The sequence below is a fragment of the Fimicolochytrium jonesii genome (genome assembly GCF_025526975.1).
Source record: "Fimicolochytrium jonesii strain JEL569 chromosome Unknown EV422scaffold_2, whole genome shotgun sequence".
Lineage (NCBI taxonomy): Eukaryota > Fungi > Chytridiomycota > Chytridiomycetes > Spizellomycetales > Powellomycetaceae > Fimicolochytrium > Fimicolochytrium jonesii.
In genome coordinates this window covers 1,610,721-1,638,606 of record NW_026515669.1, presented here as the reverse complement: position 1 = coordinate 1,638,606, position 27,886 = coordinate 1,610,721, and the positions used below count along the sequence as shown (strand labels likewise).

The 27,886-nt window shown below is 55.7% G+C and overlaps 5 protein-coding genes across 5 annotated transcripts; 3 read left to right on the top strand and 2 right to left on the bottom strand.

The window, feature by feature from the left end:
* Positions 1-13,247: 13,247 nt before the first annotated feature.
* Positions 13,248-14,629, top strand: EV422DRAFT_154894 (uncharacterized protein). Its single transcript, XM_053064915.1, has 3 exons — positions 13,248-13,470; positions 13,532-13,636; positions 13,702-14,629. Exons 1-3 carry the CDS (start codon positions 13,413-13,415, stop codon positions 14,508-14,510), a joined length of 972 nt encoding a protein of 323 aa, XP_052929595.1. The 5' UTR covers positions 13,248-13,412; the 3' UTR covers positions 14,511-14,629.
* Positions 14,630-14,802: 173 nt separating this feature from the next.
* Positions 14,803-16,252, top strand: EV422DRAFT_154944 (uncharacterized protein). Its single transcript, XM_053064916.1, has 5 exons — positions 14,803-14,956; positions 15,031-15,107; positions 15,168-15,320; positions 15,404-15,622; positions 15,694-16,252. The coding sequence occupies exons 1-5, from the start codon at positions 14,935-14,937 to the stop codon at positions 15,850-15,852; spliced, it is 630 nt and encodes a 209-aa protein (XP_052929594.1). The 5' UTR covers positions 14,803-14,934; the 3' UTR covers positions 15,853-16,252.
* Positions 16,253-17,738: 1,486 nt separating this feature from the next.
* EV422DRAFT_563927 (uncharacterized protein) lies at positions 17,739-19,247 on the bottom strand (the record flags this gene model as incomplete). The annotated part of the gene is made up of 1 exon (XM_053072136.1): positions 17,739-19,247. The coding sequence occupies one exon, from the start codon at positions 19,245-19,247 to the stop codon at positions 17,739-17,741; it is 1,509 nt and encodes a 502-aa protein (XP_052929593.1).
* A 750-nt stretch (positions 19,248-19,997) lies between these two features.
* Positions 19,998-20,879, top strand: EV422DRAFT_617115 (uncharacterized protein; the record flags this gene model as incomplete). Its single annotated transcript, XM_053073994.1, has 2 exons — positions 19,998-20,337; positions 20,413-20,879. The coding sequence occupies 2 exons, from the start codon at positions 19,998-20,000 to the stop codon at positions 20,877-20,879; spliced, it is 807 nt and encodes a 268-aa protein (XP_052929592.1).
* A 1,918-nt stretch (positions 20,880-22,797) lies between these two features.
* Positions 22,798-23,316, bottom strand: EV422DRAFT_482527 (uncharacterized protein; the record flags this gene model as incomplete). Its single annotated transcript, XM_053067326.1, has 1 exon — positions 22,798-23,316. A coding segment is annotated over one exon (519 nt), but the record flags the coding sequence as incomplete, so codon positions are not given.
* Positions 23,317-27,886: the final 4,570 nt, after the last annotated feature.

Genomic DNA, 27,886 nt, shown 5'->3' with positions numbered 1-27,886 from the left:
AGATATGGTCGATTGGCGACCAACATCTTGACAAGAGCTAAAAGCTCCTGTTCGTGCGTAGGATATCAAGTTTCTGCGTCCTTCAGCTTTCTAGAAAAGAAGACCACAGGCCGGAGCCGAGGTAACTTCTTCCATTGTCCGACGAGAGGAGGCAGATTCGTAGGGATTGTTTCATCACCAGAAGGTTGTCCAATCCAGCCAGCGATAGCGTAGCCTGATGAGTCGGTAAAGACGTAAATCGGCTTGGTTTCATCGATAGTTGCTAGCGTAGGCGCATTGATCAACGCTTCTTTCAACTTTTGAAATGCCTCTGGTTGCTCAGGACCCCATCGAAATTTGACTTTTGAAGATTGAATACTTGATAGGGGCAGAGCGATGTCCAAATAACCTTGTACGAAATCGAGGAAGTAGTTCGTGAACCCGAGAAAGCTTTGAACTCCTTTTGTTGACTTTGGAGTAGCCCAATCTTTGATAGCTTGGATTTTCGAAGGCGCGATGCGAACATCATGTCTTCCGACAATATGTCCACACCAATCGAGTTCTTCTTTAGCCCATACGCACTTTGAAGGCTTGATGAAAAGGGCGTGTTCTTCAAGTTTCTTCAGGATGCAATCGACGTGTTCCCGATGTTTGGCTAAGGTCTTCGAGAAAATGAAAATGTTGTCTAGGTAGGTAGCGAGGAATTTGTCGTAATCTTTATGGAAGATCTTATTCATAAGACGTTGAAATGCAGCAGGTGCGTTGGTAAGCGCGAACGGCATGACCAAATACTGGAAATGTCCAAAGCGAGTTCGTATTGCCGTTTTTTCTCGATCTTGTTTTTGTATAAGAAGACGATGGTATGCTTCTCGAATATCGATAAGCGTAAACCATTTACAACCTTGAATCCGATCCCTCATCTCACGAATATTGGGTAAAGGAGTGCGATCTTTCTTGGTGACGGCGTTGAGACCTTGGTAGTCCCAACAGATGCTCAATCCGCCATCTTTCTTTTTCGCAAAGACGACACTAGCTCCCCAGGGACTTGAGGAGTGTTGTATCCATCCTTTCTCAAGCATCGAGGTGATTTGTTTCTTAAGTTCAGCGAGTTCTTCTTTGTTCATGTGCCGAAGAGGTTGCCAAACGGGTTCAGCACCTTCAGTAAGTTCGATCTTGAAATTATCTTCTCCGCGATCAGGAGGTAGACCTTCCGGTTCCTTGAAGAGCGTATTGACGTATTTATTTAGGATATCCTTGAGATGTCCTGGATTTTCTTTAAGCTCTTGAGGAGCGTCCGGTATTCCGTTAAGAGCGAGGCGACAGACCGTGTCTTTTTCAAACTTGTTCCGTCGCCAAGCCTTGTTGAATCGCTTGGCACTGTGAGATATCCCCGACACTACCTTCCGCCGTGGCCTCAAAGAGGACGTCAAGGATCTGATGCTCACAATGCCTCCTGCTGCCACCATTGATATGGTGATGGAGCAGGCTATCCAGTGCGATAACCGACTGTTTGAGCGCCGCCTGGAACGAAACAGAACCCGCCAGACCTTCCCAGTTCCCCATACCTCGTTTACCACTACCACCACCGTCGACCACAGCGAACCCTTGCAGATTGACGCCGCTCGTCCCTGCGGCCCTCTGAGCCCTCAGGAACGCCAACGCCGCATTTCCAACAACCTCTGCCTTTACTGCGGTGGCGCGGGGCACATTGCAAAAGTCTGCCCCGTCAAGAACAAGACCACCACCCGTGCCGCCAACGTCGACATCAAAGAAACCTCCACGGAACAGGGTTTTCCCAAGGTCCAGCCGCAGTAAAGCCCCAGCGACTGGACAACACACACTCCTCTGGGCCTCCTAACCTCGCAGCTCGTGCAACGGAAGAGGCTACCCCCCCGGTTCCCGACTCCGTTACAGCCAACACAACCCTCCCAGCCGCCGCCCATGTTGAAAACTCCGAAGTTAACCCACGCACCCTGCTTGCGCTGGGTCCCGTCGAACCCTTCAACTACCCCGTTACCATCATGGTATCATCCAGCCGCGCCCCGATACCTACCTCAGCCATCATCGACAACGGGGCCCTGTCCTGCTTCATCGACGCGGACTTTGCCCGCAAGCACCGCATCCCCCTAGTCCAGCATCAGCGTCCGCTGACGATCAAACTCGTTGACGGTCAACCCAGCTCTGCTGGGCCAATCACCCATCACACCCAACCAGTAGGCATGTGGGTCGACAACCACTTCGAAGAACTCGTCTTCCATGTCACCAAATCACCCCACGCGCCAATCCTCCTTGGTCTTCCCTGGCTCCGCCTCCATGACATTAACCTTGACTTCAAGAACCTTTCGGTCGGTTTCCGTTGCGACTGTCAGTACCATGAATTCGCAAATTGGGACCACTCCCCGACACTCCCAAGCCCAGCACCTGCCAGAACCCCCGAGCCCTTGATCCGCATCCCCCAGGATGAAGTCCCCGTCGACGAAACATGGTCGATTCCAGTACCCAAGGTATGTCGCTCCAGCACCCCAGAACCGGCTCCCACGCCGCTTCGAGTCTTGTTCATCTCCGCCCCAGCCTTCCGGGTCGCAGCAAGGCATGACCAGGTCTTTGTTGCCTACGCCAACCCTGCAAAACCCGAGCTCCCGGCCTCGCCTAGCCCCAGTAACCCCCCAACACCCGAGAAAAACATCAAAGACTTCCTCCCCCCCAAATATCAAGATTTCGCCGACGTTTTTGAAAAGAAAAATGCTGACACTGTCCCCGAGCACCGGCCCTACAACTGTCCTATCGATCTGGAGGAAGGCAAACAGCCACCTTTTGGCCCGGTCTACAGCCTCAGCGAACCAGAAATGAGAGCACTCTGCGAATACCTCGAAGAAAACCTCGCCAAAGGATTCATCAAACCCTCAAAGTCCCCTGCCGGTGCGCCAGTCTTATTCGTGAAGAAAAAGGACGGTTCTCTCCGCCTCTGCATCGATTATCGAGGCCTGAACAGCATCACGGTGAAGAATCGCTACCCCCTGCCCCTGATCAACGGTATCATGGACCGTTTGCGCGGTGCTCGCCGTCTCACCAAGATCGACCTCCGCGGCGCTTACAACCTCTTACGCATGTATGCCCGGGCGATGAATGGAAGACCGCCCTCCGCTGCCGCTACGGCCTATTCGAATACAATGTCATGCCCTTTGGACTCAGCAATGCTCCTGGCGTTTTCCAGTACCTGATGAACGACATCTTCCGCAACGTTCTCAATGTGTTTGTTGTCGTCTACTTTGATGATATCCTGATATTTTCCAAGAACCCCGAAGATCACCCCAAGCACGTCCGCAAAGTCTTCTCCCGCCTCCGCCAGCATGGGTTGTACGCCAAACCCGAGAAGTGCGAATTCAACCGTGAATCTGTCGAGTTCCTAGGCTTCATCATCTCCGAGAAAGGCATCCAGATGGACCCCAAGAAGATCGCTGCCATCAGGATTGGGAACCTCCCAGGAATGTCAAAGGTGTCCAGCGCTTCCTCGGCTTTGCCAACTTCTATCGCCAATTCATCCAAGGTTATTCCAAATCGCTACCCCGCTTACAGCCCTGTCCCGGAAAGACATCCCGTACGCCTGGACACCCGCCGCAAACACCGCCTTCGAGAACCTGAAGAAATCATTCACCACCGCCCCCATCCTTGCTCACCCAGACCCAGAGAAGCCCTTCGTCGTCGAAACTGACGCCTCCGACTTCGCTCTCGGCGCAGTTCTCCTCCAACCTGACCAGCACAATCAGCTCCACCCTGTGGCCTTCCACTCTCGCAAATTCACGGCCGAGGGGATCAACTACGAGATCTACGACAAGGAGCTTCTGGCCATCCAAGACTCCTTTGCCCAGTGGCAACACCATCTCATTGGCGCCCGTCACAAGATCACCGTTTACTCCGACCATAAACACCTTCAGTACTTCATGACCACCCGCACCCTGAACCGCCGCCAAGCCCGCTGGTCAATATTCTTCTCGGATTTTGACTTTGTCATTACCTATCGCCCCGGTTCCCAGCAGCGCCAAGCCGATGCCCTCTCCCGACGCTCCGAACATGAGCTAAAAGAGGGGGAAGAAGCGTTCCGCTCCCAGGCAACCACAATTTTGACTCCGGAACGCCTCCGACTCGCCGCAGCCTACCTCACACCCATGGATACCACGCTGCTTGACAAGATTAAGGCCGCCCAGGCCTCTGATCCCCTCGCTAAGACCATTCGCGAAAAGCTCAAGATACCCCTCGCCCAACGAACCGAGGAAACCCAAGATCGTATCAAGCGGTTCTCAGATGAAGATGGGATCCTGCTGCACGATAACCTGGTTTATGTCCCCACCAACGAGCTCCGAGCTGAAGTCTGCCACGACATGCACGATACACCCCTAGCCGGCCACTTTGGGATGTCCAAGACGCTTGAACTTGCCTCCCGCAACTACTGGTGGCCCAGCCAGTGGCGCTTCGTCAAGGCCTACATCAAGTCCTGCGATATCTGTAGCCAAGCGAAATCCAGTCGACATAAACCTTACGGCCTACTCCAGCCCAACAGGATCCCTACCCGCCCTTGGGGATCTTGGTCCCTGGACTTTATCACCGGTCTGCCTCCCGTTGATGGGTATGACTCCATCCTGAACGTCAACTGTCGCCTCACCAAGATGGCCCACTTCATCATCTGCAGCGAGTCAGAATCCGCCGAATCCACCGCCGACCTAGTCTTCCACAACATCATCCGTCTCCACGGCCTCCCCGACGACGTCATCTCTGACCGAGGACCCCAGTTTAAGTCCCGGTTCTGGCGTCGACTTCTCGAACTCCTTGGGGCAAAAGCCAACCTCTCCTCGGCCTTCCACCCCCAGAGCGATGGCCAGACGGAACGCACCAACCAGATCCTGGAGCAGTATCTCCGATGCTTTTGCAACCACCAACAGGACAACTGGAAGCAGCTTCTGTCGTCCGCCGAGTTCGCCTACAACAACACCCACCAGTCCGCCTCCCAGACCACCCCCTTCTACGCCAACAAGGGTCTCCACCCCCGCTTCAGTTTCGCTGCCTCTGCTACCTCCGAATCCGTCAACCCCGCCGCTGAAGCCCGCGCTAAACAAATCAGGGAAGTCCATGAACAGCTCGTCCTTGAGCTCAAGGAAGCGCATGATCGAATGAAGCGCTACGCCAACGCTAAGCAAACTCCTGGACCGGACTTCAAGCCTGGCGTACAAGTCTGACTCCTCCGCAAAAACCTCCAGACAACCCGGCCCTCTCAGAAGCTCAACCATCGCGAGATTGGGCCATTTCCCATCGTTGAAAAGATCAATGCAGTCACCTACCGGCTCAAGCCCCTGCCTACGTACAAAATCCACAATGTCTTCCATGTCTCGCTCCTCGAACCCCGCTTCACCATCCCCGAACAACACGAACCCGAACCCGCGACCCCAGAGACCGTTGAGGGTCAAGAAGAGTGGGTTGTCAAAGCCATCCTTGACTCTCGCATCCATTGTCGTCGCCTTCAGTACTTGGTCAAATGGCAGGGCTGGCCTGACTCCGAGAACACCTGGGAGCCCGTGGAACACCTCACCCATACCGACGCACTCCTCAAGGACTTCCACAGCGCGTACCCCAACAAGCATTCCTCTGTCCCCAGTGCCCCTCCTCCGCGACCACACCAAACTCGACGCCGCCGCCGCCGCCGCTAAAGAGAGGGGTGATGTTATGGACGACGCGCCCATACCATAAGCTTACCTACTGACAGCCGCCAATGTCAACCGCCAATGTCAAACGCCAATGTCAATGTCAATGTCAGTGTCAATGTCAGTGTCAATGTCAATGTCAATGCCACTCCCCCTCTCTCCTCTCATTTCGCCAATCCTCCCGCAATATGGCCACTCCTCCTCTCTCCTCTCACTTCACCAATCTTCCCTCGGCTTCTCCACATCCCCCACTACTTCTCCATAGCCAGCAGCCGTAGCAATGCTCTCTACGCTCGCCACGCACGCTCTAGGAGCATAGCTGGCGCCCCCTTCAGTCCCCTCTTGTTGTTGTTGTTCTCTGGCCTGCTGGGTTGCCTATCTATAAATAGCCGGCCTCTCTTCGTCCATTCCCTTCCTCCCCAGCAGATCAACACCAGTTCTTCTCATCTCTTGTTCTAGTCCTTGTCTCTTGTTTTGCCAATACAATCTCTTGTCGCCCATTGCTCTCGCGCCTTGTGTTCTCTACTTCGCTTCCGCCTCAGTCGTCGAGATTGTTACACTCTGAGCCCCCAGGAACGCCAACGCTGCATTTCCAACAACCTCTGCCTTTACTGCGGTGAAGGGGGCACATTGCAAGGGCCTGCCCCGTCAAGAACAAGACCACCACCCGTGCCGCCAACGTCGACATCAAAGAACACTCCACCGAACAGGGTTTTCCCAAAGTCCAGCCGCAGTAAAACCCCAGCTACTGGACAACACACACCGCCCCGGGCCTCCTAACCTCGCAGCTCCTGCAACGGGAGAGGCCACCCCCCTGGTTCCCGACTCCGTTATAGCCAACACAACCCTCCTAGCCGCCGCCCATGTCGAAAACTCCGAAATTAACCCACGCGCCATGCTTGCGCTGGGTCCTGCCGAACCCTTCAACTACCCCGTTAGCATCATGGTATCATCCAGCCGTGCCCCGATACCTACCTCAGCCATGATCGACAACGGGGCCCTGTCCTGCTTCATCGACGCGGACTTTGCCCGCAAGCACCGCATCCCCCTAGTCCAGCATCAGCGTCCGCTGACGATCAAACTCGTTGACGGTCAACCCAGCTCTGCTGGGCCAATCACCCATCACACCCAACCAGTAGGCATGTGGGTCGACGACCACTTCGAAGAACTCGTCTTCCATGTCACCAAATCACCCCATGCTCCAATCCTCCTTGGTCTCCCGTGGCTCTGCCTCCACGACATTAACCTTGACTTCAAGAACTTTTCGGTCGGTTTCCGTTGCGACTGTCAGTACCATGAATTCGCAAATTGGGACAACTCTCCAGCACCCCCTAGCCCAGCACCCGCCAGAACCCCCGAGCCGTTGATCCGCATCCCCCAGGATGAAGTCCCCGTCGACGAAACATGGTCGATTCCAGTACCCAAGGTATCTCGCTCCAGCACCCCAGAACCGGCTCCCATGCCGCTCCGAGTCTCGTTCATCTCCGCCCCAGCCTTCCAGGTTGCAGCAAGGCATGACCAGGTCTTTGTTGCCTACGCCAACCCTGCCAAACACGATCTCCCGGCCTCGCCTAGCCCCAGTAACCCCCCGACACCCAAGAAAGACATCAAAGACTTCCTGCCCCCCGAATATCAAGACTTCGCCGACGTTTTCGAAAAGAGAAATGCTGACACTCTCCCCGAGCACCGGCCCTACGACTGTCCAATCGATCTGGAAGAAGGCAAGCAGCCACCTTTCGGCCCGATCTACAGCCTCAGCGAACCAGAAATGAAGGCACTCTGCGAATACCTCGAAGAAAACCTCGCCAAAGGATTCATCAAACCCTCAAAGTCCCCTGCCGGTGCGCCAGTCTTATTCGTGAAGAAAAAGGACGGTTCTCTCCGCCTCTGCGTGGATTATCGAGGCCTGAACAGCATCACGGTGAAGAATCGCTACCCCCTGCCCCTGATCAACGGTATCATGGATCGTTTGCGCGGCTGCCCGCCGTCTCACCAAGATCGACCTCCGCGGCGCTTATAACCTCTTACGCATGCGCCCGGGCGATGAATGGAAGACCGCCTTCCGCTGCCGCTACGGCCTATTCGAATACAATGTCATGCCCTTTGGACTCAGCAATGCTCCTGGCGTCTTCCAGTACCTGATGAACGACATCTTCCGCGACATTCTCGATGTGTTTGTTGTCGTCTACCTTCGACGATATCCTGATATTCTCCAAGAACCCCGAAGATCACCCCAAACATGTCCGCCAAGTCCTTGTCCCGCCTCCGACAGCATGGGTTGTACGCCAAACCAGAGAAGTGCGAATTCAACCGCGAATCCGTTGAGTTCCTAGGCTTCATCATCTCCGAGAAAGGCATCCAGATGGACCCCAAGAAGATCGCTGCCATCACGGATTGGGAACCTCCCAAGACTGTCAAAGGCGTCCAGCGGTTCCTCGGCTTTGCCAACTTCTATCGCCGATTCATCCAAGGTTATTCCAAGATCGCTACCCCGCTCACAGCCCTGACCCGGAAAGACATCCCGTACGCCTGGACACCCGCCGCAAACACCGCCTTCGAGAACCTGAAGAAAGCATTCACCACCGCCCCCATCCTTGCTCACCCTGACCCAGAGAAGCCCTTCGTCGTCGAAACTGACGCCTCCGACTTCGCTCTTGGCGCAGTTCTCCTCCAACCTGACCAGGACAATCAGCTCCACCCCGTGGCCTTCCACTCTCGCAAATTCACGGCCGAAGAGATCAACTACGAGATCTACGACAAGGAACTTCTGGCCATCCAAGACTCCTTTGCCCAGTGGCGACACCATCTCATTGGCGCCCGTCACAAGATCACCGTTTACTCCGACCATAAAAACCTTCAGTACTTCATGACCACCCGCACCCTGAACCGCCGCCAAGCCCGCTGGTCGATATTCTTCTCGGATTTTGACTTTGTCATTACCTATCGCCCCGGTTCCCAGCAGCACCAAGCCGATGCCCTCTCCCGACGCTCCGAACATGAGCTAAAAGAGGGGGAAGAAGCGTTCCGCTCCCAGGCAACCACAATTTTGACTCCCGAACGCCTTCGACTCGCCGCGGCCTACCTCACACCCATGGATACCACGCTGCTTGACAAGATTAAGGCCGCCCAGGCCTCTGATCCCCTCGCTAAGACCATTCGCGAAAAGCTCAAGATACCCCTCGCCCAACGAACCGAGGAAACCCAAGATCGTATCAAGCGGTTCTCAGATGAAGATGGGATCCTGCTGCACGATAACCTGGTCTATGTCCCCACCAACGAGCTCCGAGCTGAAGTCTGCCACGACATGCACGATACACCCCTAGTCGGCCACTTTGGGATGTCCAAGACGCTCGAACTCGCCTCCCGCAACTACTGGTGGCCCAGCCAGTGGCGCTTCGTCAAGGCCTACGTCAAGTCCTGCGATACCTGTAGCCAAGCGAAATCCAGTCGACACAAACCATATGGCCTACTCCAGCCCAACAGTATCCCTACCCGCCCTTGGGGATCTTGGTCCCTGGACTTTATTACCGGCCTGCCTCCCGTGGACGGGTACGACTCCATCCTGAACGTCAACTGTCGCCTCACCAAGATGGCCCACTTCATCGCCTGCAGCGAAGTCAGAATCCGCCGAATCCACCGCCGACCTAGTCTTCCACAACATCATCCGTCTCCACGGCCTCCCCGACGACGTCATCTCTGACCGAGGACCCCAGCTTAAGTCCCGGTTCTGGCGTCGACTTCTCGAACTCCTTGGGGCAAAAGCCAACCTCTCCTCGGCCTTCCACCCCCAGAGCGATGGCCAGACGGAACGCACCAACCAGATCCTGGAGCAGTATCTCCGATGCTTTTGCAACCACCAACAGGACAACTGGAAAGCAGCTTCTGTCGTCCGCCGAGTTCGCCTACAACAACACCCACCAGTCCGCCTCCCAGACCACCCCCTTCTACGCCAACAAGGGTCTCCACCCCCGCTTCAGTTTCGCGGCCTCTGCTACCTCCGAATCCGTCAACCCCGCCGCTGAAGCCCGCGCTAAACAAATCAGGGAAGTCCATGAACAGCTCGCCCTCGAGCTCAAGGAAGCCCAAGATCAAATGAAGCGCTACGCCGACGCTAAACGAATTCCTGGACCGGAACTTCAAGCCTGGCGACCACGTCTGGCTCCTCCGAAAAAACCTCCAGACGACCCGGCCCTCTCCGAAGCTCAACCATCGCGAGATTGGGCCATTTCCCATCGTTGAAAAGATCAATGCAGTCGCCTACCGGCTCAAGCCCCTGCCTCCGTACAAAATCCACAATGTCTTCCATGTCTCGCTCCTCGAACCCCGCTTCACCATCCCCAAACGACACAAACCCGAACCCGCGTCCCCAGAGGCCGTTGAGGGTCAAGAAGAGTGGGTTGTCGAAGCCATCCTTGACTCTCGCATCCATTGTCGTCGCCTTCAGTACTTGGTCAAATGGCAGGGCTGGCCTGACTCCGAGAACACCTGGGAGCCCGTGGAACACCTCACCCATACCGACGCACTCCTCCAGGACTTCCACAGCGCGTACCCCAACAAGCCTTCCTCTGTCCCCGTAGCACCTCCTCTGCGGCCACACCAAACTCGACGCCGCCGCCGCCGCCGCTAAAGAGAGGGGTGATGTTATGGACGACGCGCCCATACCATAAGCTTACCTACTGACAGCCACCAATGTCAACCGCCAAATGTCAAACGCCAATGTCAATGTCAATGTCAGTGTCAATGTCAGTGTCAATGACAATGTCAATGCCACTCCCCCTCTCTCCTCTCATTTTGCCAATCCTCTTGCAACATGGCCACTCCTTCTCTCTCCTCTCATTTCGCCAATCCCCCCTCAGCTTCTCCACACCCCCCACTACTTCCCCATTGCCAGCAGCTGTAGCAATGCTCTCTACGCTCGCCACGCACGCTCTAGGAGCATAGCTGGCGCCCCCCCAGTCCCCTCTTGTTGTTGTTGTTCTCTGATCTGCTGGGTTGCCTATCTATAAATAGCCGGCCTCTCTTCGTCCATTCCCTTCCTCCCCAGCAGATCAACACCAGTTCTTCTCATCTCCTGTTCTAGTCCTTGTTTCTTGTTTCGCCAATACAACCTCTGGTCGCCTATCACACTCACCCTGTCTTCTCTACTTCGCTTCCGCCCCCGTCGTCGAGATCATAACAGTTTGATCTGCTCCAACACTGCGAAGTTCAGAACCCGTCCAGCCCTGCATCTGCCACACCTTTTCGCCATGTCCCAATCCGAATCCGTACCTTTCACCGCCGAGCAATGGAACGATATGTGCCAAGCCATTGCCGCCTTGCAAAGCCAAAACGCCAACTTGCAGGCCAACCTACCGCAAGCCCAAGCCGACGCACAAGCTGCCCAGAACATTGCTGCCCAGGTCCAAGCCGATGCGTACACCCGTCCTCAAGTCACCAACCCTGCTCCCGGAGCTCTGGAGCCAAGAATCAGCTCGCCTGAGGAGTTTGATGGTACCCGCAGCAAATTCCGTGGGTGGTTGAACAACATCCGGTTGATGTTTGCTCGATCGGCGTCGTCCATCAGCTTCTTGCCAAGCTTGGCTTGAGCCTCGCCGAAACGGGGTTTCTTCGCCCCCTTCTCCTCCTTCTCCTCCTCCTCCTCCCGCGCTCGCCCCTTTCCCTTCGAGCTGCTTGCGGCTGCAGCCTCCTCCTCCAACCGTCGGATTTCTGCTTCCTCCCCCTCAAGCGCCTTCTTCTTGGCCTTGAGCGCGGCCTTCTTCTCTTCGAGGGATGACATACTCACACGAGAAGGTTGTATCTATCAAGCAGTGCAGGTTTTCGGTAAGTTCACCTCTACACCTCCGCTAATCAAGAGGGCGGCCAAACAGGCAGGTACCAACCTTAGAGGGGTTTTTAAAAAGAAGTTATTGTCGTTGTTGTTGTTGTTGTTGTTGTTGTTGTTGTTGTTGTTGTGGAAGGCGTTGTTGTTGTGGTTGGCAGAAGAGGAACGCTTGAGTACCCCTCCAATCATATGCCAGCCTGCATCATGTCCCCCCCTCCCTCCCCCCCGCTGGCCAGTTGCAATTCTCCATCCCCCATACGCCTCATCCCCACACCTTTCACATGGGGAATTCGTTTATCTCTCCACCGCACCGCACCTTTGACTCTTTTCACTTTTTCACCCGGACATGTCACGCCTCACCCCCACACCTTTCACATGTGGAATTCGTTTATCTCTCCACCATGTGAAAGGTTTGGGGGTGAGGCGTGACATTTCCGCCGCACCTTTCACTCTTTTCACCTGTCACCCGGACACTCTTTTCACCTTTCACCCGGACATATTTCATTTCATTCCATTTCATTCCATTTCATTTCAGCCCCGCACCCGCACCTTTCACATGGGGAAATTGGTTTATCTCTCCACCACACCTTTCTTTCACTCTTACACTTTTCACATGGGGAATTCATTTATCTCTCCACCGCATCGCACCTCTCACTCTTTTCACCTTTCACCCTTTTCTTTTCTCTCCACTGCACCTTTCACTCCTTTCACCTTTCATTCACCCTTTTCTTTTCCGGCCCTTGCTATGTGCCTCTCTGACAAACGGGAGACTAATCCTCTCCAGAACTCCTGTAATATGACGGACCCTTCTGTCCGTTTTCACGTGCTGCCGAAACTGCCACTGACGAATGGTGCATATTCTAGCCTTTCCCCCGGACAGAAGGTGTGGGGTGCGAAAGGATGGCAAGGCAAAGATACTACTACCCTTTACTACTACCCTCCCTTCTGTCCGTTTTGATGTTCTGACGTGCTTGCTGCCGAAACGTGCTGCCCCAAGACCGCTACGACCCTTCTGTCCGTTTTGACATGCTCGCAAGATCGCTACGGATGAATGGCGCAGTTTGAAGCATTTCCCAAGGACAGAAGGTATGGGGGTGCGAAAAACAACAGTATATGCAAGCAAGTGTTGGGGGAAAGCGGGGGGTGGGTGGGGCGTGATATGGAGAGCGGCTGATAAGCGGCTGATGGAGCGGCGGACTGACAGCGAAAAGCGACAGCGCGTTATCTTCGCTTATTGGGGTTTTATTCCATTTAATATGACAAAGACGCGTCTGCACGTGGTTCCTCGCCGTTCGATGGTATGTGACGCCATGTCACACCTCTTAAGTGTGACAGCTAGATGTGACGCCGTCACACGCGTCATCAAACGTTCATATACCCTCAGTGTATATGAACGTGTTGTGGGATGCCGGCGTATATATGTATGTACTGTATGTGTATATGTAGTCTGCCCTGTATATGTAGCGATTAGGGGTCGTACTGTACGTAGGGCGATTGTATGGAGGCCGATGAAGGAGGGCCCGATACTTCTTCCTTCCCATAATCAGATTGCAAGCGTACACGGGCCACGCCGGCTTTGGCCATCATGAAGCCATCTTTGTTTCAAACACGAGTACCGATGCCTTCATAAGTAGCTGTCGGGGTCTCTCGCACTGAGTGGCCGAAAGCTTTGAACTTGCGGGAGAGAGCGGAAAACCTCCTGCAGACGATGCTTCCCGTTACATGCACTATCCTTACACAAAGGACTCGTTGAATATTGAAGTTTGCGTTCCTCGGAGTTATCGACCCGTTGAACTCAGCGTTAAACTCCGCTGAAAGCGTTTGCTCACTCACGTCGCGTCGTGTGCGAGACGGTCCTCAAAACGCATGGAGGCACTCTGGTGCGAAAGAACAAAGACCGACAGGGTCGAACGGGCAGAATGCGGCGTAATGTGAGAGCAACGCAGGGTAGCTCGGAAAATCGCCAGGCAGAAGAAGGTGAGTTGTTCTCTCCGCTATCTATCGCACTACCTGTGGCTAACTTCGCTCGCCTTTGCAGATCTACCAGGCATAGTCAGCAAGCTTTTGGCACAAATCGGGGTGCCCATCACAGTAGCGACCTTGAAAGAGTGTGTTCCGGCTATATGGGTTGCTCTTTACGAAGGTGTGGCCTTCGAGTTCCAGAGCCCATTGACTGGCTCCTTCTGATAAACCGGTCCTTCCAAATAGGTCTCTTCCAAGTCCGCATACCGGGACTATTGCGCGGGCCACCGGCGTCAACAGAACAGGGCCGTCTGCACAACGTTCGACTTGTCATTGGCGAGCTGTCCAAAACTGTTCTTCGGACCGACTTGAGTCACATCATACCAAGCAAAGTTGTGAGAGGAGACACAGCTACGGTGGCCAACTTGATACAGATTTTCAGAGAGCTGGGCAGAGTGGTTGAGCGTGGAAGCGAGAACCTCAACGAGCGAGCGGCAGATAGGTCTGGCCTCAGTAGGGAAGCGGCCGGGAACTCTGAAGGGGCGTTCGAGTCGGAGGAAGACTATGAAACTGACGACGCGCCGGGATCGGATCCTGAGACTGATGATCTTGACCACGACGATGACGAAAATGATCAGCCGGCGGGGATACCATCCAATAGTTCGGGGCATTATGCGGAAACTCTGGAGCATGAGTTAGACATATCGGGGATCTCGGAGGTTGCACCTGAGAGTCAGTTCGACTCGGACGAGGATCTCGCGCCACCACCCCCGGGGATATCTCACAGTCCACCCAAAAAGCGAAGGCGGCGAGCAGGCTCCGCGACAGACATTGCGACGACAGTGACGGACGACATTTCGGAATACCTTCAGAGTCAAGGCAATGAGGCTACGAGTACATCTGGTCGCACACGAAATGCAAACACCAGCTTAGGCACATCATTGCGACGCGAGAAATCCTCAGTATCACATCGAGAGCAGCCTGTCGGAACCAGACGCAAAGCTACACCAACGGTGCGTTGTGCGTCGAGATTCCTGCGGATGAGTTCGTCTTAGCTCTAAAATCTTATTATCAGAAAGGACAGTCGCTGCTGAAACTTCTGGCGACAGACACACCGTATACCAGGGCTTTGAAAAGGCGAAGACTGAATATGCTGCGGGCAGCATCACACGTACGCGCTCCAAAGCCGACCCTGAAAACAAAAGGCCAAACATCACGAGAACCGCCAAAACCTACTGTGAAAACCAAAATGCGGAATCGGCACGACGACTCTGGGGACATGAGCTCTTTTCATGGAAGCTCGCCCCGCCGAAGCTCGAATCATGCGAAAGAGGAATTTGTGCCAGCAGAAGCACACCTCGAGCAGTTCGAGCGCGAAGTGGAGGAAACTTTGCCAGCGGCTGCATCATCAACCACAATTTCGGAGCGAACTCGGAATAATGTGCTTGGAACGTGGGAGAAGGCGCTTGATGACCGGCTATGGAAGAGGAAGGTCAAGAAGGTATGTTGGGAACTGGCTCGTCTTCTGGGCCGAGACAGGTTGTGGCAAGGTGCTGACTGTATCCTTCTAGCAAGCGGCCGTAGGACAGGCCATCGATGAGCTTCGGCCTTTGAAACACTTGGCGGAATCGACTGCATCGGACTTTTTACGGGTATGCGAGGGCTCTTGGCCACAGATGTGGTGATCATCCCGGTACTTACAGTGAGTTCAGCGGCAACAACATAAGGAGAATGCGACCCTGCAATCGGGGAGAGCCGCACAACAAGAACGACGACGACGCTTGGCGGCGATGGAAAAGCAAAAGCGGGAAGCGGAAGAACTCGTTGAACGGTACAATATCAAGTTGCGGAACAAGGATGAGCAGGTAAATCCGACAACGTCTTTCTTCAGATGGAGGAAGCCTATAGGAACACACACCAATCCCTCCTCGTTCGTCATTTCTTTCAGCTGGTGAAGTTCCTGTACGAAGACTATCAGCGAAAGCAGCGGGAAGCCATTATAGAGGGTCGTAAACTGCAAAAGGAGTCCGAATCAGCCCTCATCTCAGAGATCAAGAAGAAGCAGCAAGCAAAAGAAAAGTTCTACCGGGATCAGCTGGAGATCTTGACCGAGCGATTGAAGGAAACTGAGAAAGAGGAGGATCTTATTTTGAAGGCTCATGCCGAGGTGGATACATCCTCTTTACCGCGCCGCTGCTGTACCTGCGTAACTGATTATGCTCCTCTATCCGTTATTAGGAGAAGCGAAAGCTGATACGTGAGCATAAGCAGTCCGCAAAGGTTCACATATCTCGGATGAAGGAAAAGCTGGAGGTTGATGTAAACGACATTGTTTTCCGGGAGGCAGATGCTCGGCAGCTGAGTGCGGATACGGTCTTTGGATATCGGCGCGCATGAAAGCATCGATATTTGATAACCGTCGCAGGCGCAAGGAAAAAGATACATCAGGCTTTGCGGTCTGCTGGGGTCTCACCACCTGCTTCATCCTTTCTTGTTCTTTTTGGCAATCTTCAATATATCTGAGGTGACCTGTCACCTCAGAATTACAATGTCTGCATATTTGGAGGCTCTGCATGCAACTCATACCTATCTAGCATGTAGCAAACCATTATGAAGGGAAAAGATGGGTCGGAGCTGATTATGCACCGCTCGCCTGTCAATTATATAAGAGACGCGGAGCAATTGCAGGCCTGAGTTTGATCGCTCCACTGAGCTCCCCCCCTTTTGGGGGAGAGCTAGCGAGCGACCTTCGCGGGCGAAACCGCGTACACGTATATTATAAATGATAATAAATACATATGATCCAGCACATCTTTGGACCCAACGACGCCGGATCGCGCACGGCGAGACCCGACTTCGGCGAAATAGTAAATGAGATGCATTTGATGATATGGGAGATAATATGAGGGGCTACGAGAGCCCCGTGCGCGATCCGACCCAAAGATGGCGGCGATATGAGGGATACTGGTGACTGGCAACTTGACATCTATTCTCCGCGACGCCGTCGGGGGACCAATTTTCGCCCCACGCTGTACTAGTCAGCCCTCAATGGGTTTTGGGGAGAAATTCGTCCCCCGCACGTCAAACCGGGAAGTGCCTGGGCACCGTGCCCCATCTATTCTCTTTGCTGTAAAATGTACGACTTGTAGGTGTAAAAACACTACTACCGGCGTACGAAAAAAACACACATACTGTATATATGTAGAGTTTATGGTATTAGATACAAATCAGAATGAGTCAGCCCGATCGCTCTAAAGTCTCCGCAACCCCACGGATGCGTCCCGCCGCGGCATTGATACCCTCCTCCTCCCGTAGCTGCAACAACCGCTTGACTCGTTTTGCCAGCTTCTCATTGATTTGAACGGAGGTCCCAAGGCGATTCGAGTCTTGGCCTCTGACGGATGATGTGGTTGCGTGTGCATCCTCAGGCCCTCGCCAAACGATCTCGACTACGCCGTCGCACGCATCAAAATCCACATACACACGGTAGTCCGCATTCACAAAGACTCCACCATGACAGGCGAATCCATCCGCCTTGCTCTTCAGCTTGCCTGTCTTGTCCGATACTGGGAGCCAGATTCCGTATGTGAATTTTGATGTGTGGTTATCGCGGTGGAATTTATTGGCAAAATCATCCCATGTGGCGGTGATATTGCTGGCGAGAGAGTCGTCTGCAACGAGGTTGCCGAATTCCGCTTGTGAAAAGCTTGGCACGCGTAGTTCCTTTGCCCGCTTTTTGATGCGAGACAAGAGGTAAGGCGAAAGCTTATTGAGAAAGTATACGTAATGTGCCTCGATCTTCGGTAACTCAGCTTGTAACGCGACCCACTTCTCCTTGCTGACGGAATCCTTTTTTCGCGGTTGGTAGATCCCCATGCTTTTTCCACGATCTGTACCTGCACGCCAGCCAACACCGATCATGGTACCAGACGTCTGTGCACCGTTTATCGTCACGGGGTAAGCTAACTGACGCTGGTGGTCAAGGTGGAGCGCAATCTCCTCAAAACGGGTCCTGTCGCATCCTTGACGTTTTGTAGCATCGATACACACGAAGATGCCAAAGCACATTCCCCGAGCAGCTGGCGGCTTTGACGCCGATGGGCACGCCGGCCCGAACGGCGCTTGTTGTTGGTGTGGTGACCCCGAGAGCGCGAGATGGCGACCCGGCGGGGGAGGAGGGCAAAGAGCTATTGCCCCTGGAAAATAGATAGGGGTGAGTGGAAGAAGGGGGATGGGGAGGAGACGGGGAGGGACGAACCTGATCTTCGGATATGCTAATAGTTTCATTCAACCACTTTGCTTTGCGTGGAAGTTGAGGAGCCGTATTGTTTTGCCCTGTTCGAGGCGCACGACGATGTTGGTGCAGGGTTCGCGGTCGTTTTGTGGTGGTGGTGTGGGTACGGATTGTCCTCATCTTCATCAGGGAGGCCGTATTTCCGGATGGCCGCGGCCGTCGCCAGGGGCAGCGTCACAACAGCCGTGTGGCGACTGGCGCCGGACGTGTCAAGCACCGCCGTTCTGTGGAGCTTGTCAGACATCCACGTCCACATGCAGTCGGGCTGCAGCACCAAGTAGAGGCCTTGCTCTGGCAGCGCAAATATCCACTCGCCGACGACGGTTGGCGGAGCGGCGGCGTAGCCTGCCACCCATTGCGTGCAGAGCTTGGGGGCCTGAAGCTCCTCCGGAAGCTCCTCCTTGGGGGTCAGCTTCCATATGGCGCGGCCTGTGTGTGGGTTCAGCTCACCGGCTACGCCGTCGTCCGACGGGTCGGAGTGAACGACCACTTGATGGTTGGTGGAGGCGAACAGCGGGGGGAACTCATCGGAATTTGGCCCGTACACCTCTGGCATGGCCATCATCAGGTAGGCCACCGCGGTGGGGTTGCGTTTGGCGAGCTCCAGCAGCAGTCGCTTGGTGAAGGCCTTTTCCGTGGCGACGAGAAACTTCTTTGCGGACATGTCTGCCCCTCCTTTCATTGAATAGTGCGATGTCCCCCTGGCATATCCCGAGTTCTTGTTGCCACGACAAAGCCCCGGGGTATGCATTGTGCCCCTTGAGGCCTTCCATCGAACCACAGCCGGCCGGGATCCACAGGACTCGATCATGAGCCCCAGCCGCAGGTCGTGTTTGCGACGCCCCGCGGTATTGTACGAGATTGTGGCCACAAGGGCGCCGTGCTCGTCGCGGATGTAGATGTCGGCCCCCGCCCGTGGTTCAATTTGCTCAAGCTCATCCAGGCCCCTCGCCTTCGCCGGCCTCTCCCCAAACCCCGCAAAGACCATCTTGCCCTCCCAGCCATCGCACGAGGCGGGCATTGGCACCACGATGTGAACAGCCGGGCGGCTAGCGGAGGGCTGGGGGTCCACCAAGAAGTCGGCCGTGGTAAGACTGCCATCGCTGATCGCGGCGATGATGCCGGACTGGAGCCCAATGTGGTGCTTGGCGCGCTTCTTCTGGTGACGGGACCGCGTTGGCCTATTGATCCACCAACCCCAAAGGGTGGGGTTGTCTTGCTTGATCTTCTTTGAAAAAAGGCCAATCGCCTTGGCCTTGTCTTCTAGGCTGGCGTCCCCGGCGGCAAGGCCGGCGTCTACCAGCAGGGGATACAAAAAGGCCACCGTGTCGCCGAAGATACCTGTGGCGCGGCTCTCGCCCATGCCCATCAGAAGAGCCTCGACCGCGGTGGGTGCGACGGGGGGCGTGGCCTGTGGCGCGGTAGAGGGGAAGGGGGGGAGGGAAGGTGTTAGCAGACCTAGCCCGATCGCGACCACTGCCGCGGCACGGCAGCGCATCCCAGGCAAGGCGACCTCAAGCGGCGGTCGTGCTCAACATGGACCGCAAGGTCAGCGTATAGCAAACACGCCCAGACAAACACGCCCAGACAGCACAGCCCATGCAGGTCGACCTCCCGCAAGCGGCGGTCGTGCTCAACATGGACCGCGAGCCCAGGCGGTCCGCCCACGGCTGCACAGCAGCCACTCACCTCGTCGGCGCTGAGCATGCTCAGAGCGTGCTCTGCGTGAGTTGCCGGGCTTGAGCTGGAAGGAGGTGGGCGTTGGCCAGGGGGCTGTCGTCCGCTGCGAGCGCTTGACGCTTCCATGCTCAGAGTGTGCTCTGCATGAGTTGCGTGAGCTGCGAGCGCTTGACGTTTCGTGTGAGAGGAGGAGAGTGTGGTCTTGAAGATGCGGCGATCAGCAGCAGTGTGGACAAGCCACGACTGCGCCACAACTGCGCCAGGCTGTAAATCCTCCCCGCTCTCAGCCTACGGCACTGACGCGAGTTCTTGACACACAGCTATCACGGCAATCACCTGCAACACCTGTCTCGGCACAGCACAGCCATCATGCCATCACACCAGGCGCTCCAGGGGCACCTGTGTTGTGGCATCTTTACCGGAGCTACCACACCACGGCGGAAGAGGAGGATCGTTGCACCGGTTACCCCCGCGGTTGCCCATACGTCTGCCAGCCACACCATTGCAACCCCCGCGATTCGATTTCCCACCTTCTGTCCATCGCCACTTGCCCCAAGCAATTGCAGACATGGTTGGCGAGAGTTCCGGCGATGACGACGGGCAGCACCAGCAGCGAGGGCTTTCACCTGTGGAAAGGGGTCTGCAGCGTCCGTTGAACCTCCCCGCTCCCATCCCTTTCCTTTTTCCCAGCACACCGGGTGGACCCCTGGTGTATGAACCCCCGCCACCACCACCCCCGCCACCACCACCAGCTCAACGACCCCGCCCGCAGACACACGCCAGCACGAAGGTTTCCCTTCACCAAATCCAAAATCACAATCAAGTCCAAAGGGAGCGCCTGACAACGTTCATCGCCGATGTTCATGTCCTTGCGCGCCACACCACCTTCTTTATCAAGTACTACCTTGGTGAGTTTTTGAGGTACACTATACTGTAAATTTCCCATAAAACAATGTCCTGACTACTACGTCTGCCCACCACAGCTGATCATCCTCTACACGATTTCCCGGACATCACCGACAAGCACATCAGTGTGATGTTTGAGCTGCTCAACAATCCAGGCTACAATGGCAATCCGCTCATCGCGCAAGAGTTGCGTCCATGGGTTCAAGACTACTGTAATGTTCAGGGATTCGTCCCCATCCGCATGCGAAATTGCCAACAGATCGCAGCGTACACGGCTACAAGCATCCTCACAAACCTCAAAGTCAACGTACAAGAGCATTTCATGCAAATGTTTCTGCGCTACGTCAATAAAAGGCTTGGTTTGAAGCAAGTGGTACTGCATCTCCGTGCCGGAGTCAACCGAGCGCAGCAGCGACGCTATTATCAGCGTGTCCGTCAGTTTACAAAGTATGCGACATTTGAAGAGTTTCCAACCGAAGAGGAGTTTGCCCGCCTCACACGACTTGAGCGGACTGTCCTTGACGAGTTATGGGCTCTGTGTTAAGAATGGGCGGAGCCGACGGAAATAGAGGCGACTTGTGGTGCAGGTTGTTGACAGGTAATGGTATTCAGACCGAAACAAGAACTAGAACAAGACTAGGAAGAACTGGTGTTGATCTGCTGGGGGATCAGGAAGTGGGGAGCTCAGGGGAGGCGGCTATTTATGCTTTTCTGGGAAGGCTGGGGAAGCGTGGGGAAGCAGAAGGGTGCGGAATGAGAGGGAAGCCAAGAGAAGCGCCAAGGGTGGGGGAAGCATAGAAACAGAAGACTGGGGATGGGGTGGCTACGCTGAGGCTGTGGGCGGGTACGTGGGGAAGTATGAAGAAGGGTTTGTAAGCGCCGAGTGTTGGGAGGTGGGGCTACGTGCGGCTGCGTGGAGAAATGAAGGCAGTGGGTGTGTGGGGTAGCGCGGCTGCGTGCGGCTGCGAGGTTTGGCAGATGTCAGGTTTTGACAGGGAATTGACATTGACTGACTGTTGGGATGCTGTCATGAGGTAAGCGCATGGTATGGACGCGTTGAGGTAGGCAGGGATATATAGATGTATTATGGGTAAAGAAGAAAAGAGAAAGCCGGCGCAGTCGCGCGCGGATATGTACAAGTAGAAAAATACGACAACAAGTCATGTGACTGGGGATATAAACTAGCTAGTGGGGTAGGGTTACCGCAGGGAGTTAGGGTTGCGGCAATATGACCTGTTTCCTCACCGCACCACATTCCTCCCCCTGCCTCCACAGTGCCAAGCGAGTCACGAGAAACCGAAACAAGACGCAACACAAGTGATCCGAAACCGAAAAGAAGAAGAAAAGGACGTTAATCGACGCAGAGGCACTGACGCGGTATAGACGGACCGTCCCGGGGGCATTAGCGGGCGCGTGGTGACGGAGGCGAGCGATCGTTCGAGTTGATGAAGCGAAAGCGAAAAAACCGAAACGAGAAAAAAGCGGAACGGGAGAAAGGCGGGAAGTCGAAAGAGGAAGAGTCAACACCTGCGGCGAACAGGATGGGCGGGATCGACGGGGCGTTCGCAAGGATTTGAGGAGATGTCGTCTGAGGGAAGCGCCGCGGAAAGGACGGCGAGGGAAACTTGGAGGTCGTCCGGGATGGGTTCAGGGACGGAGAGAGAGTCATTGTTGATCTCTTTAGTCGTAGCGTTGGGAGGGGGATCCAATTGGTCGTCATGGAGCGGGAGTGGGAGGTCGGCGGTAAACGCGGGGCCGGACCACGCAGGGCGTACTCGAGCGGGAACTAAGCGGAGATGGTTGACAGGGCGCGAGTTGAAAGCAGGGGTCCCGTGTTCATCTAGGAGCAGATAGGCGCCACCGGGGTAAGCCTTGGAAATCTGATATGGACCGGTCCAACGGTTGACGAGCTTGCGGGTCGAGACGTAGGTCGTGTCCAGCTCGTTGCGATGAACGTACACCCAATCACCGACCGCATATGTTCTCGGGGGTTTGCGGGTAGCGTTGATGGCCTCGGTTTCGTGGATGCGGTTGCGGTTAGCGGTCTGAAGAGCCCATGCGCGGAGGACGTCGCGGTCGGCGCGGTATTCGTCAGTGAGCAAGGTGTCGAGCGCTTCCGGGTCGAGCAGGCCGGAGGTCGCATGTCCGGGAACGTGGCAATGCTGGCCGAATACAACGTTGTAGGGGGAAACGGCTGTGGTCCGGGCGACGTGATTCAGGTAAGTGTACATCGCCGAATCGAGGCAGTCGGGCCAAATCGTCAGGTCCGGGGGGTCGACCTTGGCTTCTAAGTTCCGTTGCAATACGATGTGAGACAGAACACGAGTGATGTCCTGGACAAACTTCTCAGCCCGACCATTCCCCATGGGGTGCATTGTCGACGTTTGAACGAGCTCGATCGATTTCCTGGACGCCCATGCCGCGAATGCGCCTTCAATAAAATACTGCGCGTTGTCAACCACGATGTGAACTGGGACACCATACCGAGCGCACCAATCGCGGAGCGCGAGAACGATGTTGAGGCCGTCGAACGCCTTGAGCGGGTAGGCCCAACCGTAGCCGGACGGGTAATCAATGACGCAGACGCAGCCGACGTAGACTTGGGAAGACCGACCGATCTGGGCGTTCGGGTAGGTGACGCAGTCGAGACCTAACAACGTGAAGAGGAGCGCCGGGGGAATGATGCGAAACAGCTGGTATTGCTTGGGGCGGCGTAATTGACGGAGCTGACATACTGGACAGGCGCGCACCCACTCTTCAATGTCGCTGTACAAGTTGAACCAGAAGTAGCGTAAGGCAATCATCTGATACGCTGTCAAGACGCCGAGATGGCCGAAGGAGCCCGGATGGTCGCCATGGAAGGTACGCTTGATGGCTGCGACATCCTCTAAACGGGGGACCAGTCGGGGTGGCATGCGAGGAAGGCTGCGGCGATAGAGGCGACCGTCGTAGATGAAGAAGCGGTGAGCCAATGAGCGGAGGCGCGTAGCGTGTGCCGGGTCGGTACCAAGGAATGCGTGATCTCCCCGGAGGTAAGCGTGAATGGAGTCGTACGGTTCCCAACCGAGCGTGAGGAGGTTGATGTTGGCGCTGATGTGAATGTCGTTCAGCGGGCACGGATGCGTCAGATCCAGCTCATCGTCGATCGTGGAAGTGAGAAGTTCGCTCGGGGCTGCGGGTCGACGGGAGAGAGCGTCGGCGTCGATGTGGGCGGCCGTGCGGCGGAAGATATATTTCGGCCAACCGTCAGCGGTAGGGAGTGCGTTGATGTAGTTGAACCATTTGAGGATGCGTCGATTCTTGGTATGCGCGTTCTGACACTTGACCCAAGCTTGATGATCCGTGATAATGTAGAATTCGAAGGTGAGGTGGACTTCCGCTTTCAGCAACCCGAAAATGATGGCAGCCAATTCTCGTTCGGGTTGTTCGTAGTGAAGCTCGGCTCCGGTCCATGTGCGGGAGAAGAATTCACATGGAACGTAGCGAGTGTCGGCCGTAACCCGGTAGTCATCGGCGGGATCGAGACAATGAGCGACCACAACCCCGGCGCCGGTACCGGACCCGTCGGCGGCGATGATCAACGGCCGATTAGGGTCGTATGCGTGAAGAACGAAGCTGTCGGATGCGAGCTGCTTGACATCTAAAAAGGCACGACAGTACTCTTGGGAGCGGAGCCATTCGGCGCGGAACTTGCGTTTATCGGCGAATTCTTTGCGGAGGAGCGTATTCAAAGGTGCCATCAAGAGACCGTAGTCAGGAAGCCCGTCCGAGATGAAGCCGATGAAACCGCGGAAGGAACGGAGGTCTTCTTGATGGCGTGGGGTAGGCCACTGGGCGACGACGTCAAGTTTACTGGCGGTGGTCGCGATTTGTCGATTGCCGACGAGTTTGCCCAGCGCGGGGACCCGGCCAGCGGCGAAGAGACATTTGTGCTCGGAGATTGAAGCGTTGTGAGTGCGGGCGGTTTCCAAGAATGCGCGGAGGCGGTCAATGTGTGTGGGTCTGGAGTGGTCTGTTAAATTGTCTTCGCACAGGTAAGCGTCGTCGCGAAAGAGGTGGGTGTGGTCCTTGAGTAACTTGACTTCGCCGATCATGGTGTCGATTTGGAAGGAGAACCATTCGCCCGTGTCGATGAAGCCCATGGGTCCGACTTTGTACTGATAAATCCCGCGCGGAAGTAAGATGGTGGTGAGGTAACGAGCGGCGACATGGAGTGGGGACTGATGATAGCCGAGGCGGAAGTCGAAGGCCGTGATGCGGTCGGCCGCGGCGACACGTTGCAAGGTAAGGTGAGCGGGAATGATGGGGTACCGGAAAGCTTGGATCTCGCTGTTGACCTTGAAGTGCGCACATACCCGCGCTACACCATTCTTGTAGACGACGATGGGCAGCGCAGCGACCACTGGGGGATCGGTAACCGGCTCGATCTTGTCCCACCGGAGCATCCGGTCGCACCATTCGTTTAACACCTTGGTATCCTTGGGGCTGTGCGCGCGCGTTTTCGGGAAAGGGAGTTTGCGTTGACCGGTATGGTCGGGCTTCAAGACCGGATTCATTTCAGGCACGTTCTTGAAGGTGCGGGGCACTTCGTCTTTATTGCAGAACTCGTCGTGGTATTCGTGAAGAAGTTGTTCTAACTCGGTAACGACCGCGGGTGGTAAATCTTCGGCAACCTGGAAGGTGCGGGTGCCGACCTTGAGTGGGCGCATGGGTGTCGGGCGTATGGATCGCGCAGTGATCGACTCGATAGTGATGCCGGCGACTTGGCGGACGAGCGTAGGTGAGTCGCGGGGGGCTAGGGGCGAAACGTACTCCGGGGAAGCGTTGACTAACGACGACATCTTGGCGTGATACTCGGGGATCGTTTCTTTGACTATGGTGCGTAGGGTGAATAACAGCGGAACGTGATCGGAGCCGTGGAGTTCGTGCAGGACATTGCAAGTGATACGAGGAGTATAATCCGCATCCGGCAGACCGAGGAAGACATAATCGAGTCGAAGCCCAATGTTCCGTTCGCGCGCGTGCTTGGAGAACCACCATGTGGTGTAGCCATCACCGGCCGGCGCGTCAGGGTGGCAGGTAGTGTAAGTGTCGACGAAATTGTGATCGGTCAAATGCGTGAGCAGTTGTCGCTCCGCTGGGGTCACACCGGTGTGCATCTGGTGTTTCAGGTTGGGGTGAACATCCGAATCGGTATGCGCAACGTTGAAATCGCCGGCGAATATGACGTGTCGTCCGCTCGTCCGGGCCGCGGTGGCGATCTGAAGCAGAGTCTGATGGAGGGCGATCTTGGAAGTAATCGCATGAGCCTGTTGATCAGCGTCGCCCATCCCGCCGTTCGGATAATAGACGTTGATCACGGTGCATTGGTCGAAGTCGAGGGCGAGAACACGGCCCTCACAATCGGCGTCCGGGTCGATCGGTAGATCAGCGTCGGTTGTGACCTTGCGTAGCGTAGCGGCTAACTCAGCGCGGACGTACGTCCCAACGCCTTTGACACCTTGTTTGGTCTCACTGAGCGACCAAAAGGAGCGGTAACCCGGAATGTCCGTGAGCGACAGCGGTAATGAAGAACGCGAACACTTGATTTCTTGGAAACAAACGATATCGAGGTTCAGGCGGTTGAAGAGGGAGCCCAGGTCGACCCCCTTGCGGACGAGGTTGCGCAAAGAATTAACATTCCACGTGAGGAAGCGGAACTCATGTGTCGCGGGGAGAGTGAATTCGGGCAGTTTGGGCTCGAGTTGCAAAGCCTGTTTAAGTTGTCGGAAAGCCGGGACGGTGATCTGGTTGGGGACCGGGGCATTCGCGAAGGTGCGTAGCAGGTTGATGCGGAAATCCATCTGATCGGAATCCGGGGAATAGTAGTCGCCGGGTAGGGGTGGACAGGGCTCAGTTTGTAGTATGCCGAAGAGAGCGCCACTACGAATGTCAGCGAGCGTCTGATCGCCCGTGTGATCGATCTCCACCTTGAAGCCGTCAGCGATCAATGAGGAGATGTTGGCTTGCCTGGTTTGGGAACGGGTGCGTGGCGCCGGAGGAGTGATATCGAGAAGGGGTGTACGACCGTGCTGATCCCATTCACGTTCCTCGGCCGCCGTGAGGGTACGGACTTCGCGCGTCTCTCCAGTGCTACCTTGGACGAGGATCCAGGAGCCGTGAATCTTGAAATGGTAAATGGAATTCTTCCAATGGGTGATGCCCATTACCATCTCCAGAAATGGACGACCTAGTAAGCACTCGGCGTCCATTCCGACGATGGAAAGGACGTTGATCGGAACTTGATGACCCTCGATGGTGACGACGAGGTTGTGGACCTCTCCCTCGAGCTTAGGAGCGGAACCGTCAACTTGGCGCAAATGAAAGGTAGAAGGAACCTTGGTGAGAGTCCATTGGTGGCGCTTGCGGACCTCGGCGCTGATGGCGATCAAGCAGCAACCACCGTCGAAGAGGCACTTCGCGGGCGAATTCTGGATGAGCGCGTTCATGTAATGGGTGCCGGTTGCGGAAACATCAACCTTGGAGAGAGCTTTGAGGTGAAAGTCGAGACGTCCGTTGAGGGTGTTGTCGCTGTCATGGTCCGGAGGCTCAGCGTCAGGGTGCCAGGCACCAAGTAGAGGTTCGCGAAAACATAGAGCCGCGCGGCGCACCTTGGGGACGAGTTTCATCGCGTCGCGGAGGCGTTCGCGTAAGGCCGGGCTCCATTGGAGTAGGTCGGCAAGAGTAAGTCCGCGCACTTCAGTCTCGTTGAGGAAGTTGACGATATCGAATTGTTTCTTGTCAATCAGCGCACGGATGGGAGCAGGAATGCGCGGATCGTCATCACCGACCAGGGAATCGGCGCGGGGCGGCGGTGAGGGGGACTTGCGGGTGGGAACAATCGGTGACGGCGGCTTGTGCGGTGCGGCAGGTCGGGTTGGACCGGATGTCCCCCGGGGATCGATCTCCATCGGTGTACTGGTGGGAGTGTTGAAGCGTACCGATTTAGGCGGTGGAGTAACGCGAGGTAACTCGACAATGGGTGTAGGAGGTAATCTGGTCGGCGGGGGAGGTACCGGGGGAAACCGCGCCGGCATCGGCGTACTCTGTTGTTGACCGACAGTGTAACGTGAAGGAAGGACACCCGGCGGGCGGGCGGGCGTCACCGAGGGACGAGTCTTGAGCGGGGGCCGTGCCGGGAAGGGCATCGGGTGCGTCGAAGTGTTCAGTCATTTCGAAGCCGGTTCGGACGGGAGCTCATCCGCTTTTCTCTTCTCAGCCATAAAAATCGCCAACGACATTGGGCGGGGATCCGGAGGATCGTATTGCGGGAGGTCGGAGTCCCCTACTGCTCCGAGCTCCCATTGGGAAAATCCTGGTCTTCCGGGTCCGCGTAGTAGTGGCCCACATCGCGGAGGACCATCGAGTAATATTCGGTATGATCTTCGTCGTACTCATGGACTTCTTCGGGGTAGAAGGCGGCCGCTAACTGGTACCCACGCCAGGTATCCAGTTTCGTGGTGGATTGACAATCCCTGAAGATGTGGCCGGATTGTCCGCAACGAAAGCAGG

Bases quoted from the DNA above. Each gene is read 5' to 3' on its own strand.
- EV422DRAFT_154894 (XM_053064915.1), top strand. From the start codon at position 13,413: ATGCGGCGTAATGTGAGAGCAACGCAGGGTAGCTCGGAAAATCGCCAG. The intron at 13,471-13,531 runs GTGAGTTGTTCT...TCGCCTTTGCAG, and splicing joins AAATCGCCAGGCAGAAGAAG to ATCTACCAGGCATAGTCAGC. The intron at 13,637-13,701 runs GTGTGGCCTTCG...CCTTCCAAATAG, and splicing joins ATGGGTTGCTCTTTACGAAG to GTCTCTTCCAAGTCCGCATA.
- EV422DRAFT_154944 (XM_053064916.1), top strand. From the start codon at position 14,935: ATGGAAGAGGAAGGTCAAGAAG. The intron at 14,957-15,030 runs GTATGTTGGGAA...CCTTCTAGCAAG, and splicing joins GGAAGAGGAAGGTCAAGAAG to CGGCCGTAGGACAGGCCATC. The intron at 15,108-15,167 runs GTATGCGAGGGC...CAGTGAGTTCAG, and splicing joins CTGCATCGGACTTTTTACGG to CGGCAACAACATAAGGAGAA.